The sequence below is a fragment of the Dendropsophus ebraccatus genome, chromosome 3 (assembly GCF_027789765.1).
Source record: "Dendropsophus ebraccatus isolate aDenEbr1 chromosome 3, aDenEbr1.pat, whole genome shotgun sequence".
In the NCBI taxonomy this organism is placed as follows: Eukaryota; Metazoa; Chordata; class Amphibia; order Anura; family Hylidae; genus Dendropsophus; species Dendropsophus ebraccatus.
The window spans coordinates 58199407-58216284 of NC_091456.1; the positions used below are offsets into that span (position 1 = coordinate 58199407).

The following is a 16878-nucleotide window of genomic DNA, read 5'->3' on the forward strand; positions in this document are numbered from 1 at the left end:
AATGGTCTAATGTCTTCTGCTCCTACTATACTTGCTTAACTCGTAGAAACACCAATCTTGTATATGCAGATAATATGTCAGCTGGATTTTCCACAATGAAATCTTTGAAGTTACTACTGTATTAATGGAGTTTATCCTGTAAACCTACTTTAAACACTAATTGAGGGAAACTAAATATTATATTAGTTTACCTAATGGCACACATATGTTCTGTTTTAAGGGTTCCAGCTATCAGTGCAGTTATTTTTTATGTGCTCAAATACAGCTGTATATCTGAAGTACAAAGGTACATACTATGAAAAATTCACTAAAAATATATAATTTCTTCAAAACTATAGCTTGTAGCTTGACCGTACCCTTTCCATTTTGTCAATTGCCTTTTTAGAAGGATATTTGTTTCTGTATGGGAGTGTTGTGTCATTTTCAACCATTACACACCTGGCATGCTTTTTTTTTTTAACTGTACATAACCCAATGTGACATTTTTTTTACCATTTGGTAGGTATACAATACATTGGCAATTATTGTTCAAACAATGGCTTCTTTGATTGAAACTTGATTGCCCAAACATAAATTAAATACATAAATTCAAGGGGAAAACACAACATCATCAAAGTAAGACAGAAAAGAAACTAGCAGAGCTTGAGTGAGTGTAAGTACAGGATTACACCACGGCAAAGGTGCAGTTATTGGTATATATATATATATATATATATATATATATATATATATATACATATATATGCCATTACCATCTACACATGCATCTAAAACATAGAAAGAAGTCAAATTCACTTAAATTAGAGATGAAACAGTAATCCAGAAAGAAGAGTAATACTGAAGAAGTATATGCTCATAATGATATCTACAATAAAATTCTATAAATTGTCGTCTCTCAAATTATATATATAAAAAAAAAGTAAATACACCCAGTGTTCTATATATTAAGATAAATGCTTCGGCTACCAGAGGGCTTTGCAATACCTTTTTATTTTCTGCAGTGGCCTCTGGCAGCAAAAGTGTTAAACGGTCAGTTCCAAAGGAAAGCCAAACAGTTAATAAGAAGAAGAGAAAGAGACAGCCCCACTCAGAGGTGCATATTTACATTCTTCAAACTGTAGCGGTGAAAAATAATTCTAGTAAGTGCAGGACATTCCTAGTGCTGCTGTAGTGATGGTTGTTTTTTTTTTTTTTGTTTGTTTCTTTTGTGGTTTTCGTCAGTCCTTTTGAGCACATTTCTTTTGTCTTAGTAGTGATGCATTCCATAGCTAAGTGAAAAATCCCACCGTCTTCACTTGCAGCCAGTGCTTGAGTCAGGGTTAAATAGCTCCTTGTACAATGGAGGGAATAGAGTATTCACTATCTCTGGGTGAGATTGCTTAAATACCTGCAGCTTCTCTCCGTGTAAGTTGCAAAGTGCGGTTATGTTTGGTATCTTGGCTATTAACTGTAAAAAGATGAAAAAGATGATTAAATCGCAATCCATACTCAATCCCTAAGGAAGGCTCGGCTGATGGAATGTAAAAGAATGAAAAAGTCAGAACAGAAAAGTCCATACGAAATACAACTATTGCATGTTTTGTTTGGGTGGCTATTGGTAAGTCAGCCAAGAACATGTTTTTGTAATGAGAAGAGGAGAATAAGTCTCTGCCGATCCCCTCTGGTAGTGGCTTATCTCTCATGGGGAAAAAAGGATTACTACAATCCAACAAACCCAATTCTACTCTCCTCCATCTGCTGTTCCCCAAGTAGGAAGGCCCTCATACCCATAAGATTGTCAGAAGATGCTGACAAAACTGGCTGCTTGACAGACTTTTACTATATCTAATGCATATACATGGTCTGTATATTCGGACCGTGTGAAACGAAACAGAGTTTGGAGCTCACTGTGTAAACCTAAAACTGTGTCAGTATAGTACTGCAAAGATTTAAATTGATTTGAAGCTCCCTGTATCATAACGATACATGATGCCGGGAGGTCTGTAAATTCGATCCATAGCACGGACTTTATTCAGAGAATATGGCAAAAATCCCTTAGGCTATATTCACACAAGGTATATTTTCTATTAATCACGGCCATTGTTGTAAATTGCAACACCGATTAATATAAAATGTACGTTGCATTGAAGTCAATGGACTGCTGGCCCGAGTGTATACACATAGTATACGCTCCGGCCGGGATTCAAAGAGGCCGCAGGAAAAACTGACATGTCACTTTTTTGCAGCTGCTATTCATTGAATAGCGGCCGCACAGAACTGTCAGTTCACACAATGGAAAATGGCGCGCCAACCGCACTCTTCATTGTGTGCATAGTGAATTGGGATGTAGGCGCACCCGAATGCGCCCGCATCCCAATTCAACAGAAATGCAGTACCGGCCAGGATGAACTTCACTGGCACCAGCCGTCCGTTCGGGTCACAGAACACCTGGTGTCTTACTGTGTACTGTGAACAGCTGGTGTCTTACTGTGTACTAGTATGCACACATGCTAACATAACTCATCACTCCATGGCAAAATCAATTTTTGCCAATTTCTTGTAAACACTTTGCTATCATATCCATTTACTTATTGGTTTAAATATTTGATTTACTCTAAGAATAGAAATTAAAGTGTACCTGTCATTATAACTTTCAAAATCTAAATCAACAGTAGATGTGATATAAAGCAACTTTGCAATTTACATTCATTATTTATTTTTTAGTTATCATGGAGAACATGGATTTTAAAAGTTATAACGACAGGTACACTTATTTGGATTTTCCATGTTAACCTATAGGTGATGATTAAGGATGAATGAGTTGAGACATATGTGATGTATGTGACATCTGACAAGGTGTAGACGATGCAGTCAAAATGGTGAATGGTGCATCAGGACATATTTATTTTTGACACTACTTTCCAACACATTTGTATGGCAGTGGCACTGCATATTTAGCTTTTTTCAGAAATGTTTTTTTTTTTCTTTTTTAATTTAATATTATAAAGCTACACACATCTAAATGAACTGTGAGCCATGTGTGAACTTTCTGACATTGCAAGAAAAGCAGCAGACAGGCTAAGGGTGTATAATGAACTAAGGGTTAAAGCGACTCACAATCTGACGCCCCCAAAACCACTTGTACCTTCGGATAGCTGCTTTTAATCCAAGATCTGTCCTGGGGTCCGTTCGGCAGATGATGCAGTTCTTGTCCTAAAAAACAACTTTTAAACTTACAGCCCCATGCTCAATGGCCAGGGCTTAGAATATCTGTGCCCTAACTTTGCACCGCCCCTCCGTCCCTCCTCCCCACTCTCTTCATCATTAGGAATGCCACTGGAACATTTTCTCCTGTCTGAACATTGCACAGGTGCCTTAACGATCCAGCCCATGTTCAGTATTCACACAGCTGATGAATAGAAGACAATCTGCCCGGAGCATTCCTAATGATGAGGAAGGCGGGGAGGAGGAACAGAGAGGGTGTGCCTACCTAATGCATAGACAATCTATGCCCCTGCCTTTGGGCACGGGGCTGCAAGTTTAAAAGTTGTTTTTTAGGACAATAACTGCATCACTAGAGATGAGCGAACCAGTTCGCCAGGTATGGGAGTCCGATCGGATTCGGATTTTTGGAAATGGCAGCCACCATTCTAGAAAGCAGGAAGTGTTCCGGGAGGGAAAAACGCTTTTCCATGATGCCCGGAACACATCCAATCAGCAGGGATCTTGAACTAGCCCACCCCTGTGTAACATCGGTATTGCTTTAAGAGGAGCGGTCACATGACCGCACCACGCAGTGTGTAGAGGGAGAGAGAGAGAGGAAGCAAGCTGCTGTTGTGTACTACAGACTACTGAAAAGATATTGTGGGAAAGGAAAGGAAAGATTGGAAAGCGGAGAGGAGAAACATCTAGTGATTGAGAGAGAAAAATAGAGAGGGCAAAAGATAGATAGATTAGGCATTGGACAGAAAAGGGTGCACGGAACCAAAACGTGTATATAGTGTGTATATAACATCTGTCTTATCCTGAGAGACAAAAATACCTGTTTCAGGTGTATAGCATTGTATCTTAAAAAAAAGTGCTATATACCTAATTTCCATACTTGGACCCTTCTGATTGAAAGTGTGTATATCACATCCATCTTATACTGAGAGACTAAAATACCTGGTTCAGGTGTATAGCATTGTACAGTATCTTAAAAAAAGTGCTATATACCCAATTTCTATACTTGGACCCTTCTGATTGAAAGTGTGTATATCACATCCGTCTTATCCTGATAGACAAAAATACCTGGTGCAGGGCCTTAACTGGCATCCATGTTGACTACTGGTGTGCCTGCCCTTGCCTCCATGTTGACTACTGCTGCTCCTGTACTGGCCTCTGTGTTGGCTACTGCTGCTCCTGCCTGACCTCCATGTTGACTACTGTTGCTCCTGTCTGGCCTCCATGTTGACTACTGCTGCTCCTGCCTGGCCTACATGTTGACTACTGTTGCTGATGCCTGGCCTCCATGTTGGCTACTGCTGCTCCTGCATGGCCTCCATGTTGACTACTGCTGCTCCGGTACTGGCCTCAAATGACTATTTCTGGACCTCCACTGGCCTCCAATGACTACTGCTGCTCCTTCACTGCATTTGTGACCTTTTTCCTGCATAGAGCCTGTTATGGTGAGTTTCCAGCATAGACCCTGTAATGGTGAATATTGAAGTCTAAAAAAAAAAAATTACTTTGAGATATCGAAAAGATAATGATGTTACTGACATGTAGAGCCCTAAATTCAATCAAATGCACTACCCCAGTATCATATAGATGCTTTATACTATGAAATCTGAAGAAATCCGAAATTCGGTCGGACCAAACTTTCAAAAAAAATCTGAAAGTCTATGCATCACCTGCTGAATGGACCCCAGGACAGATTTTGGATTAAAAGCAGCTATCCAAAGTAACAAGCGGTTTTTTTTTTTTGGGGGGGGGGGGGGGGGTCAGATTGTGGGTACCGAGTTGCTTTAAATATGGCCTAAGCTGGCATTTTAACAAAACCACTGAAAAACATTGGGGAGCTTTATTAGGCCATCTTATACTGTTATTCTCCTCAGAGCTCAGCCTTCATTGTACCAGAAAAATATAAGAAATGAAAACTGAGCTTTAATTGTAAAAGAGAATCTGACTATAAGGGCCTGCTACTGAGCAAAAGTGGCAGAATTTCAAGTGGAGCCCGTGCTGCGGATGCCACCTGAATACCTGCACTTCAATAGCCAAAGAAAGCTGGGAAAGACAGTAGATAACCTACTTGGGGATAATAACAAATGTCATACAATGGCCAATATTGCCCAACATTTACAAACAAGATATATAAAACAACTAAAAAAAAGTAATGGCTATACATACATAATATCTATCTACCTACCTATGGTACTTGGTGGAAATTCTTTTTTAAAGAGGGTCTCCAGCATAATAAAAAGAACCTGCACAATTCACTATTCTTATCTTAAATAGACCAGTGCCTCCAGGTGACTATAGTGGGCTATATTTCTCATGTCAGAGAATCCCTTTAAACAATCAAATGACAGCCATTTTAAATAATAAAATGCCTTCTACTTTTGTGTTTACATCTTTTAAGGAAACCTATGTGTCTCCATGGTTACAAACTACAAACAATCCCTGTGTAGTTTAATCCTGCAAACTCCTTTTGTTACCTGTCCCCTTATTCTTGCAAACATGCATTCAGTTGGTTTACAAGATGACATGAGCAAACAAGAACAGACAGACTACACAGAATTATTGTTATTATCTGTAACCACAGAGACACATTGGTCTGCATAGAAGCTGTGTACACACAATGGTACAATATTTATAATCAAGAGTATTTAAAAAGTTGTTCATTTTTTACTTTGCTTCTTTAGATGCATGGAAGCAATAAAAATAGTGACAAAGCTGCCACAATCCATTGTAGGTCAATAAGCAAAGCACAAATGAAACGTTATAAGTAATTAATCAAAATAAAGGGGAAATGGAAAAATAAAGAAAGAATAAAATACAAATGTGTGTTTGTACAGTATACTGTTCATGTGAAATGTAGTAGCCCAGAATTCCCTGTTTCCGAGTTTATTAAAATCTGAATAGCCTTGATGCCTTTTAACACTGCTATGTGCTATCACACAGCCTACAGTCTCAAGAACAATATTTTCCAGACACTTGTCATGTGCTATTTAAGTTCAATATGTCACGGTTATATTTCTACATGAAAATGCACTTCTTAGGACTAGCACATACCTTTGCCAATGTCTCATCATCTAAGTGGTTCTTCTGAATCACATGCTGAAGTGCAAAATAAATTCTCTCTTGAAGCTTTTGAACTTTCCTCGGTTCTATGAGCCATGGCCGTTCTAAAAAGTAAAAAAAAAAAAAAGAAAAAGAAAAAAAAAGAGGTACATATATTATTGATTTAAAAGGTGAGTTACCTGTATCATCTAAAAAAGATGTATACACCAAAATCTCCATCCATCAACCTAATATGAACTATTATTATGAACATTAATAATTTGAGAGGTATGACCTGATAAAAACCTCTTTAAGCGTTCCCTCAGACACAAATTTTGCAAACTTTTTTTTGGGGGGTTGAAAAAACGCCACAAAAAAAAAAAAAAACTGCTAACAGCCCTAGTTTTTGCAGTTTTTTTCTGGCAGTCCTTCTGGTGTCTTTTTATTTAAGTGTACTAGCGTATAGTTACTGTAGACGTTTTGATCTCTGGTGTGATTCTTTATTACGTGATTCAAAGATTTCTGTTGAAGAATTGGGGAAAAATGGCAGATAAAAGCCAATATGCATTTTTTTCTGATATTTTTAACCCCCCCCCCCCCCCATAGAAGTTTATAGGGCAAAAAAGCCAACGATTTCTAAAAAAAAATGCCCAAAGGCATAGAAGCTGCAATTTAACAAAACGCCAAACTCATTCTGAAGAGACACTATACCAACAAATGTCATGTGGGTAATATATTTAATTTTTCTCCATTGACTCTCAGCTAACATCCAGTCACAGCGTCTTATGCCCAACTGGTATTCTGTTTTGCTATTAGCACTGAATTTTTATTGCACACCTATTATTTACATTATGTTACACACTTTTGCTACTCTAGCGTGTTGACATGGTGCAACATCTATATAAAGCTATGTTCACACTCAGTCAAAATAAGAGCCATTTTTATTGGACAAATGCCCTTTAATGACAAATAGCGAACGCTATTTTACAATGACCCTTAGCAATAGCGGCCATTATTTGTTATTAAATGAAGGCTGTTCAATATAAACGGATGTTGTTTTAACAGTGTAAAAATAGCCTAAGTGTGTACACATATAGGCCATGACAGCATCCAGGATTTTAATCTTAATCACCAATCAGGACCCTTTACCAATCCCTGTCCATTCTAGCCCATTGTCAGCCTCTAATCCTCTGAATGCCACAATTCTTACAGTGGTCAGGTTAATATCAAAATATTTTGTGATCACAATACTCCAAGCATGTAACATCCTGAAGGCAATTCCTTTTTATAAAATAAGGCTTGAAGCATACATATTTGAGATTTTTTTATGTTTTTTTTTTTCTGGTAAATTTGCACATATTTGATGAAGGATTAGGCTCAATTAAAACCAGTGCAATAGGCAAAACGAACGCATATAGGAAAGAATGGATTAGTACTCTGCCTTCACTTAGATTACAAATGCTGGTCTCTCAGAAGAAACATTTTTCAGTCAGCTAAATGAAAATGCACCGTGACAGTCTGTGGTTAAACAATTTAATCATAAGAATATCCCCAGAAGGATTCTCTTTCACTCCCTGTCTCTAATGCTTTCTAGTTAGCAACAAGGAAAGAGGATTTGATGTAAGAAGACTGGAGACTTAGAACAAATGTATTGACAAAAAGGAGGATGTGTTACTCTGCAGAGAGAACAACTCCTATTGTTAGAAGAGGCTTGGATACGTTTACAACACTTTGGTAGACAACCACAATTCAAGAGACTAAAATGGATGTTATGTTATATTGTAGGTAATTAAAAAACTCTGTACAAAAAAGAATTAAAGTATAATTCTGAGTGTTTAGTCACTGTAGTATATCTGGTTAATCTGAACAGCTGAGGATGTCTACATAAAGATTTGTCTGAATGCAACATTAAGGTGTCATGTAATCTCTTCCTAATAGGGATGGTCCGAAACGGCCGAGGTTTGGGTTCGTATGAACCCGAACGCTCGGCATCAGATTCCCGCTGTCTGCCCGCTCCGTGCAGCGGGTGGATACAGCGGGAGGACCGCCTGGAAAACTGGGATACAGCCTATGGCTATGGCTGTATCCCAGTTTTCCAGGCGGTCCTCCCGCTGTATCCACCCTCTCCACGGAGAGGGCGGACAGCGGGAATCATTGCCGAGAGTTCGGGTTCATACAAACCCGAACCAAACTCGGTTCGGACCATCCCTACTTCCTAACACAGCTCATATCTATAACCTGACCCCTGGACATACTGTAGTTCACGAATCAATGCAACAGAAATGCACTGTGGTAACACAGCTTTATATTCACCCTCCCATGCTCCTGCCCATGTCCTGGCCCTGGCATCTTCCTCTGCATTTCAGCCTCTAGGGTCCATCACATAATTACTAGAATCTTCATTGCTGATGAAGATGCTGGATCAGGACACACAGGAGCAGGATGGGTTAAGTCCAACATTTCCCCATAGAAGAGCATGATTTTGACAGGCATCCTTGCTTCTCTACATTAATCAGTAATTATTCATCTATCTAGCTATCTGTCACTGCTTAGTGTCTGACCCAAAGGAGTTAAGTGGTGATGCTCTGCCTCACTACTTAACTCCTTATACTTGTGAGGCTGATTGCTCTATTCCGGCCTCAATTGGTGATTAGTGGGTAGGGGCCCTCCACTCTAGTGATTTCAGTATGAAGAGAATATTAAAGTTACATTTTCTTCTGAACAACTGGAGAGGTTTCTGTCTAATCTGTTTAAAAACAAGATGTTTTATTCTGAACTTAACCCCTTCCCCGACATACATTCTGAGCCTTAAAGCCTAAGTAATTTTTTGCATTTTTCCATGGTTTCCTCCCAAGTGGTGTAACTTCTTTATATTTCCATCAACATAGTCATATGAGGGCTTATTATTTGTGAGACAAGTTTTATTAGTACAGATTATGAAATACATGTGACTTTTTTTTTTGTTTCACCTTTTTTTTGGGTGGTGGATTATTTGCATTTAGGCTTTGTTCACACAACGTATATTTTCGTAAAACCACGTCCGTGATTATTACGAAAATATACATTACCTTGCCGTCTATGGGATCCTGGCCAAAGCGTATACACATAGTATACGCTCCGGCCGGGATCCCTTGTGGCGCAGCAAACAACTGACATGCCAGTTTTCTGCGGCCACTATTTATTGAATAGCAGTGGAGTTCTAAAGCGGGTGCACACAGATGATCTATTCAGAGACCGGTCGTTCCGTGACCCCGACAGGTCAAGGAACGGTCGGTCTATTACGTTGTGTGAACATAGCCCAATTGTGTGAGATAAATGATAAAATAATTTTATTGTTCAGGTTGTTACAGATGTGGCAATACTTAATGTTTGTGTATTTTTTATGTTTCATGTATAAATAGGGAATTTAAAGGGAAAATGTAATGTTTATTTTTAAAGGGGCAGTTCAGCAAAAAAAAAAAAAAAAATCTTTCAAATCAACTGAAGCCAGAAAGTGGCAGAAATTTGTAATTTACTTATATTCCAGTACTTATCAGCTGCTGTACTGTATGTCATGCAGGAAGTGTTGTATTCTTTCCAGTCTGACACAGTGCTCTCTGGGCAATTACATTTACAACTTTTTTTTGTCCCACAAGGGTACATTTACAGTAATAGGCTGGGTTCACACTACAAATATTTCAGTCAGTATTGTGGTCCTCATATTGCAACCAAAACCAGGAGTGGATTGAAAACACAGAAAGGATCTGTTCACACAATGTTGAAATTGAGTTGATGGCGCCATTTAATGGGAAATAATTGCTGGTATTTTAAAACAACGGCTGTTATATTGAAATAATGGCCGTTATTTACTATTATATGGCGGCCATCCACTCAATTTCAACATTGTGTAAACAGATCCTTTCTGTGTTTTTAATCCACTCCTGGTTTTGGTTGCAATATGAGGACCACAATACAGACTGAAATATACGTAGTGTGAACCCAGCCATACACTGCACTAGTTCTCTAGTGCATTGTATTGAGGCTTTCGACATAGAGATGACTGGCACTGTAACTGGCCGTGCTGCAGACAAAGCCGGTGTATCGGAGGTCATTAAGAGGTTAAACTTCTTAAATAAGTGCAGATTTTATTAGAATTTTTAATTAGATTTTTTATGTACTGCTTCTGACATTATATCATTTTTAATTTGAAGCACTATGTTTCAGACATAGATTTCAGTAACAGAAATTAACAAGGCATATTTGTGGTTAATATCAGACGGAGTACCTGGTGATATCAGCACAGCCGCAGAAAACAAGGCAATTTCCTCCTCAGTCAGCTGAAGTGAACATAAACTCTTTGCAAAGTCAAATGCTTCATTCACTAAATCATCAGAACCTGCAGGCCAAGCAAAGCAGAGTGAGAACTAGATGCTAATCACTGTTCAATTTTACTTGGAACACAGCTTGTAGTCCTGCCAGGGAAACAGGTGCTAGTAGAAAATAGTATTTTGGTTAGTTAAAATTTCTGATTTTCAATCAACATCATGTGGAGAGAGAGAACAAAAAGACTAGATCTAATTGTCTTTTAAAATAGAGTTTTTTAATGTCTATATAATACTGTTTTACCAGCGGTTATATTTTCTCATGAAAGTGCAGCACTATTTAGCGCTGCTTTTATTCTGGTGTAATTGACTGAATAATTGAAATGATAATTAGTATGATAATAATGCAGATAAGACCTGTGAAGGCTTCTCACAATCACCTAGTGGAGGCCAAAAGTGCATATTCAGAATTCCACTGTTGACTACCAATGAAGCCCCGAGGATGACATCTAATAGCTTACACAGAAGTATGGGGGCATAACTGTATTCAAAAATAGTCTGCTCTCCACCTACGTTCAAAAAAGTTTAACCAATACCATGAATACACAAATTGTGTACAGACATAACCATATACTGAACATTATGTAAACGCTACGTGATCCCTAAGTGCTATGGCACCAATAAGGACGGCACAAACTGGGGAGCTTTTTTAAAGTTTAACCATTTACCAGACATGTGCCACATTTATAACGTTGGTAAATAGATGTATATGAAAATAATGTTCATGTAATACATGTTGCAAAACTCCTGCAGCATCTAATGGTGGACACTCCGGAGGCAATTCTAAAATCTGATTATGTTATGAAAACCTGCACACAGATATAGGATTATTACTTCATATGTCCGATCAATAGTAATCTTACAATCCATACCACTTCATAGTACAATATCACTTTATAGTATAAATAATTACAATTAACCAGTTACCTAATGACTTGAACATCTGCATTCCCCCATATTTTCCTTCAAATAGAACAGTGTTGTTTAATGGATTGAAGGCACGACACATTCTTACTAGAACTACTTCCAAACAGCCTGGTAAAGAAAAAGAAAACTTGTTACAAAAATGTATACAGTAATGGGCTCCACAATAGACCTAACTTTGGCTATGTTCACACAATGTCAAAAATATGTAAAAAAAACGTAAAAAATTTAAAAAAAACTTCCCTTTTCACCAAGATTTAACTGACTGCAATGGCAATGCATTGAAGTCAATGGAAAGACAGACGTCCAATGCACACAGTGTATTGAATAACAGACGTTTTTGCCGCAGGGGTCAAAATAATGAACATGATTATTATTTAGTAGTTAGTAGTTCACACACAGTTTTTCTTTTGTCACCATTCTTTCTCCGTTTTTACTATTACATTCAATAGACTTTTCAATTAAGCCGCACCCAAAGGTCAATCAGTAACCCCAAACTAGAATAATGTACAAACACCAGTCATTGCACTAAGGGGAGGCCAGGCTGCTAAATAACGTTTGTTATTTTAGACTCAAAATAACGGACGTCCTTTTAAGGAGCTGAAAAAACGTTGTGTGAACATAGCCTTTCCCTGAAATCTGCATACATGTACCTAAAATATGGATTCAGAGATGTTTGTAATTCTATAAAAGCCCTTCAAATGACTGGCGTAGTAGAAGCTGAATACACTTCTAAGCTTAAAAAAATTGCTGAATATAAGATAAACTACTGGTGTTTACTAACATCAAACAAAACGGATATTTTTGCATTTAGGTAGAGAACCTAACTCTAACGGGTTAACCCCCAAAAATGGAAAAACAAAGCTCTGGAGTAATAAATCACTATTCTAACACTAACCATGCAAAAAAAGAAAAAACACTTTATAGTGTAAGTTTTCTCCTTATTACCCTCTTCTCCCTCCACTTACATGTATAAAGGTAGTCCCTTACACATGGGGAACTGCAGACATCTCACTAAAACATAATGTATATATATAGTTGACCAGTATGACCAGTATAGTTGATCAGTATGACCCCCTACATTGATAGGCTATGTTCTCACAATGTCTTTTTTAAGTGAAAAACATCCGTCTCTTAATAATTATTATCATTATCAAAAGATGGACGTTTTTCACGTAAAAAAAGACATTGTGAGAACATAGCCTGTCAATGTTTGAAAAAAAATGTAAATTTTATCGGAGGAAAAATTATACAAAGCTACCTCATATAATGGGTTTTCCTATATCAATATAACAAAGGTAAATGTTTGATCAAATAGATTACATAACTATGAACATTGCATATATGCATTAGTCTTATAATCCAACATTTTTGGAAAGGTAATAAGAAAGCCTATATAGACTATATATTATGGTTTATCCTTCTCTGCTTTATTTAAAGTTTTTTTTTTTCGGGTAAAACAGACTGATAAACTATCCATTCAGCACCTGCACCTATCAGCTGTTCAGAGCCCGCACTGCACAGTGAACTGAATTTTATTTTGGCCCCGATCACTGTGTACTGTGAGCAGGGCCAAACTGAGACAAAAAATAAGCCCTAGCACACAAACTACCCCACCAGCCCACATAACAATATTAGAACATTGAAAGGGAATGTTGGTTTAGGATGTTGACTTAGAATGTAGGCTTAGAATGTTGACATAGAATGTAGGTTTAGGATGTTGTCACAGAATGTAGTTTTAGAGTGTTATGTCAACATTCTAAGCCAGAATTCAATGTAAGGCTGGGTTCACACTATGTATATTTGAGGCTGTATTTGTGAGGCTGTATAGCAACCAAAACCAGGAGTGGATTGAAAACACAGAAAGGCTATGTTCACATAATGTTGTAATTGAGTGGATGGCCGTCATTTAATGGCAAATTTTTGCTGTTATTTTAAAACAACGGCTGTTATATTGAAATGATGGCAGTTATTTACCGTTATATGATGGCCATCCACTCAATTTCAACATTGTGTGAACAGAGCCTTTCTGTGTTTTCAATCCACTCCTGGTTTTGGTTGCTATGAGGACCTGACTTGAGGACCAAATACTGCCTGAAGTATACAGTGTGTGAACCCAGCCTTAACATTCTTTGCCTGCATTCTGACATAAAATGTTGACATAGAATGTAGGCTTAGAATGTTGACATAGAATGTCGGCTTAGAATGTTGACATAGAATGTACAGTAGGCTTAAATGTTGACAGAATATAGGTAGGCTTCAAATGTTGACGTAGAATGAAGGCTTAGAATGCTGTCATTAGCTTGTGTAGACTCCAAGGTCCCCGATTGCTGCTCATGGTTCACGCTCTCTCATATAGACTACTGTCTGTGGCCCTCATTTTTAGACAGCAACCTCAACTTGTCTCTGTCACTCTTTTTCCGTTTAGCAGAGCTTCCTTACAGACTTTTTATTACCTCATCCTTTCAATCCTATGCAAAGGTCCTTCAGATTTTAGTTGCTGATTGGCTCTGCTGAGCTCTAGCTAGTGCTCAAGAATTTTTAATATCATCATTACAGCTTCTAGCTGCTTATAAGTTTGTGTATTATTTTTTGCCATGATTTGCACAAAATATAAGAACAATACTTGATTCACTAGGAATAGAAGAGTGGCTCATAGAGGGCACAGGCCCATCTAGCATTTGCCAGAACTGCCAGATGGCCAGTCCTGCCATGGTGTGGCTGCTGAACAGCATGGGTTTGGGGTGTTAGTATTCAGTTAGTCATCAGTAACTGATAAGCTAGATCCATTAATCTAATTTTGCCAGAAAACCTCTTTAATTGTAGTTGATGTACAGTATAATTGACAACAGACCTCTTATGATTAGAGACTAGTGAACCTTGGGGCATGTTTGGGTTCGGACGAACCTGAGCGTGCAGCATTTTATTACTGGTGGCTGGAGAAGTTGGATGCAGCTATAGGGAGTCCAGGAAAACCATAGGCTGTATCCATGTTTTCCAGGCAGCCTTAGGGCTGCATCCAACTTCCTCAGCCATTGGCGATGAAATGCTGCACGCTCAGGTTTATCATCTCTACTTATGATACACTATATATATATATATTTATATTCATATTATATTAGCAACTCTTAAAAACAAGCAAAACAACATGAAATGATTATTATTATTGTGAATAAAAAGCCATACTATGTCCAGATACGGCTGCAATAATTATGAATATGAATTACAACCAAGTGCTGTGCCGTTTGCTATATTAATGTCATATTCAGAAAAGCACGATTTATTATCGCAACAAGCTGTTTAAAGTTCTCTGGAGATGAGTGGAATATGACCTTTCTCCAAAGAAGCATTTCAGATGCTCTGTCCCCTTTGCACATGTTACACACTACATAGCACTTTCTGTATAATGTCAACAGTTTCATTAAAGTTAACCTTTATCTAGCTGTAAATATACAGCTAGAATAATTCTAATAATGCACAGATTAACAAGATAAGGAATTATTGCTACTTGTCTGTTTTATATTCTGGCCTAACCCTAAGGCTACCCGTGCAGAGCCCTATTAATTGAGACCCCATACTTCTCTCCTTTTTCTCTTTATCTGACAAATCGGCTCTTTAGGAAGTCTATTATTTTGGTTTATATAAAACAGCAAGTAAATTGTAGTGAGTATGAGGCCAGCTGACATATTCTCGGCATGGAAAAACATTTTTTTTTTTTTGGCAAAAGTGGTTTCCCATTTCAAAAAATTGTATCAAATCATATAGTAGAACGCCTTCTCAATGCTTATAAGTAGAGATGAGTGCAAGTCAAGGATGCTTGAGAATGATCCTTTGGTATTTGAACACTGGTGGCTGAAGGAGTTGTATTCAGTCCTAGGGAGTGCGGGAAAACATGGATACAGCCTATGACTCCCTAGGGCTTCATCTAACGTCTTCAGCCACTAGTATTCAAATGCTGAATGATTGGATTCCAGCTCAACTTGAGTTTATCTCTAGTCAAAAGAATAAAAGATATCAGCATGCCTAGCAAATAACTCGCACATAACACATACAAGTAGAGATGAGCGAATTTACAGTAGCAATGAAGCAAATTGCTTTGTTAACTCAGCAGTCAGCTTATCAGCCTGCTGCCTTTTAAATCAGTACAGCTCTATGCCACTCTGCTCCAGGTGCTGGGAAAAACTGGATCCAGTCCTGGGAAACCTGAAGAACTTTCCCAGCACTGGATCAAGCTTTTCCCGACACCCGGAGTGGAGCGGCCCTGTGCTAAAAGGCAGCCGACAGCCGAGCTAACAAAGTGATTTACTTTGTTATTACTGTAAATGCACACATCTCTACATACAAGTAATAAATGTAAGCTTTAAGGCCATCTGCTTACCTGACTTAAGTAACAATATTTGATCATTCTGGCATAGTTCCATAAAGCCTGTTATTCGCTTTGCAAACTCCACAACATACTGTATTGCATGGGTAATCTGAATGGCACACTGCTGCCACAAAGCTTCTCTTGACTGTAAGACACCAAAGTAAATCAATTTATTATTTTATTTATTAAGAGTAAAATAGCAAGTTACTTTAATGGGGTAGCCCACTTGCAACTGAAACTAGGAAAAACCTAGCAGCACTCACCAAATCCATCAGAGGGCCAATAGGAAGTGTTATGTGTAACGTGAAATGGATGTAACGTCATCCGATGTCCATGTCCTATGACCATTGAGCTAAAATGAACACCGCATAAGTTGAGCTTTGGTGAATGCTGCAAGTTTTTCCTGTTTTAGGCCATGTTATTATGGCTTAAGAGACCAAACGTTCCATCACTGTATGCCAGTGAGTGCCAGTGAGATCGTAGCACTGGGAATGATCCTGTGTTTGGTAGTGCCATCCTGATCAATTATTACTATTTCCTGAATAGTCAGGTAGATGTGAACTCCGGGAAAAGTGCATATATAAAAAAAAACTGTAAAATCCCTATATCTTAGGGGTAGAGGTTGTAGGTAGACTATAAAAAAGGGTAGGAATTGGGTCACTCAAGACTTCAAAATAATTTGAAACCTTGCTTTTTCTTCTTCTTTTTTTTTTTTTAACTGATTAACTGACCACAGGTAATCTTTAAAATCTGAGCCATTTCTCAGGAACAGTATTATGATTGATCTTTCTGTGGTATCGATTACCATTTGCTGCCATCACTGGTGAAAAGGGGTATTACAAGTTACAAACAAAAGACAGTATAATTGGTGCTGCTTTACTATATCAGAAAAGTGTCTTTTTAGGTACAGTGTATTACACAAAGGCATAAATACAATATAGGGAGACCATGAGGTTGTTAGAGGGCATTTGCTATTAGTGCCTATAT

General features: G+C 38.0%; 1 protein-coding gene across 3 annotated transcripts in view; it reads right to left on the reverse strand.

Annotated features, from left to right (window-relative positions):
• Nucleotides 1–826: 826 nt before the first annotated feature.
• Nucleotides 827–16878, reverse strand: part of RORB (RAR related orphan receptor B) — a 178491-nt gene continuing 162439 nt past the window's right edge. For all 3 annotated transcript variants that reach the window (XM_069964256.1, XM_069964257.1, XM_069964258.1), the window contains 5 exons: nt 15904–16036; nt 11529–11636; nt 10505–10615; nt 6253–6365; nt 827–1447 (listed from right to left, as the gene is read on the reverse strand). In XM_069964256.1, the coding sequence (XP_069820357.1) occupies nt 1292–1447; nt 6253–6365; nt 10505–10615; nt 11529–11636; nt 15904–16036 (621 nt within the window). In that variant the 3' untranslated portion in view covers nt 827–1291. The remainder of the gene's footprint in view (nt 1448–6252; nt 6366–10504; nt 10616–11528; nt 11637–15903; nt 16037–16878) is intronic.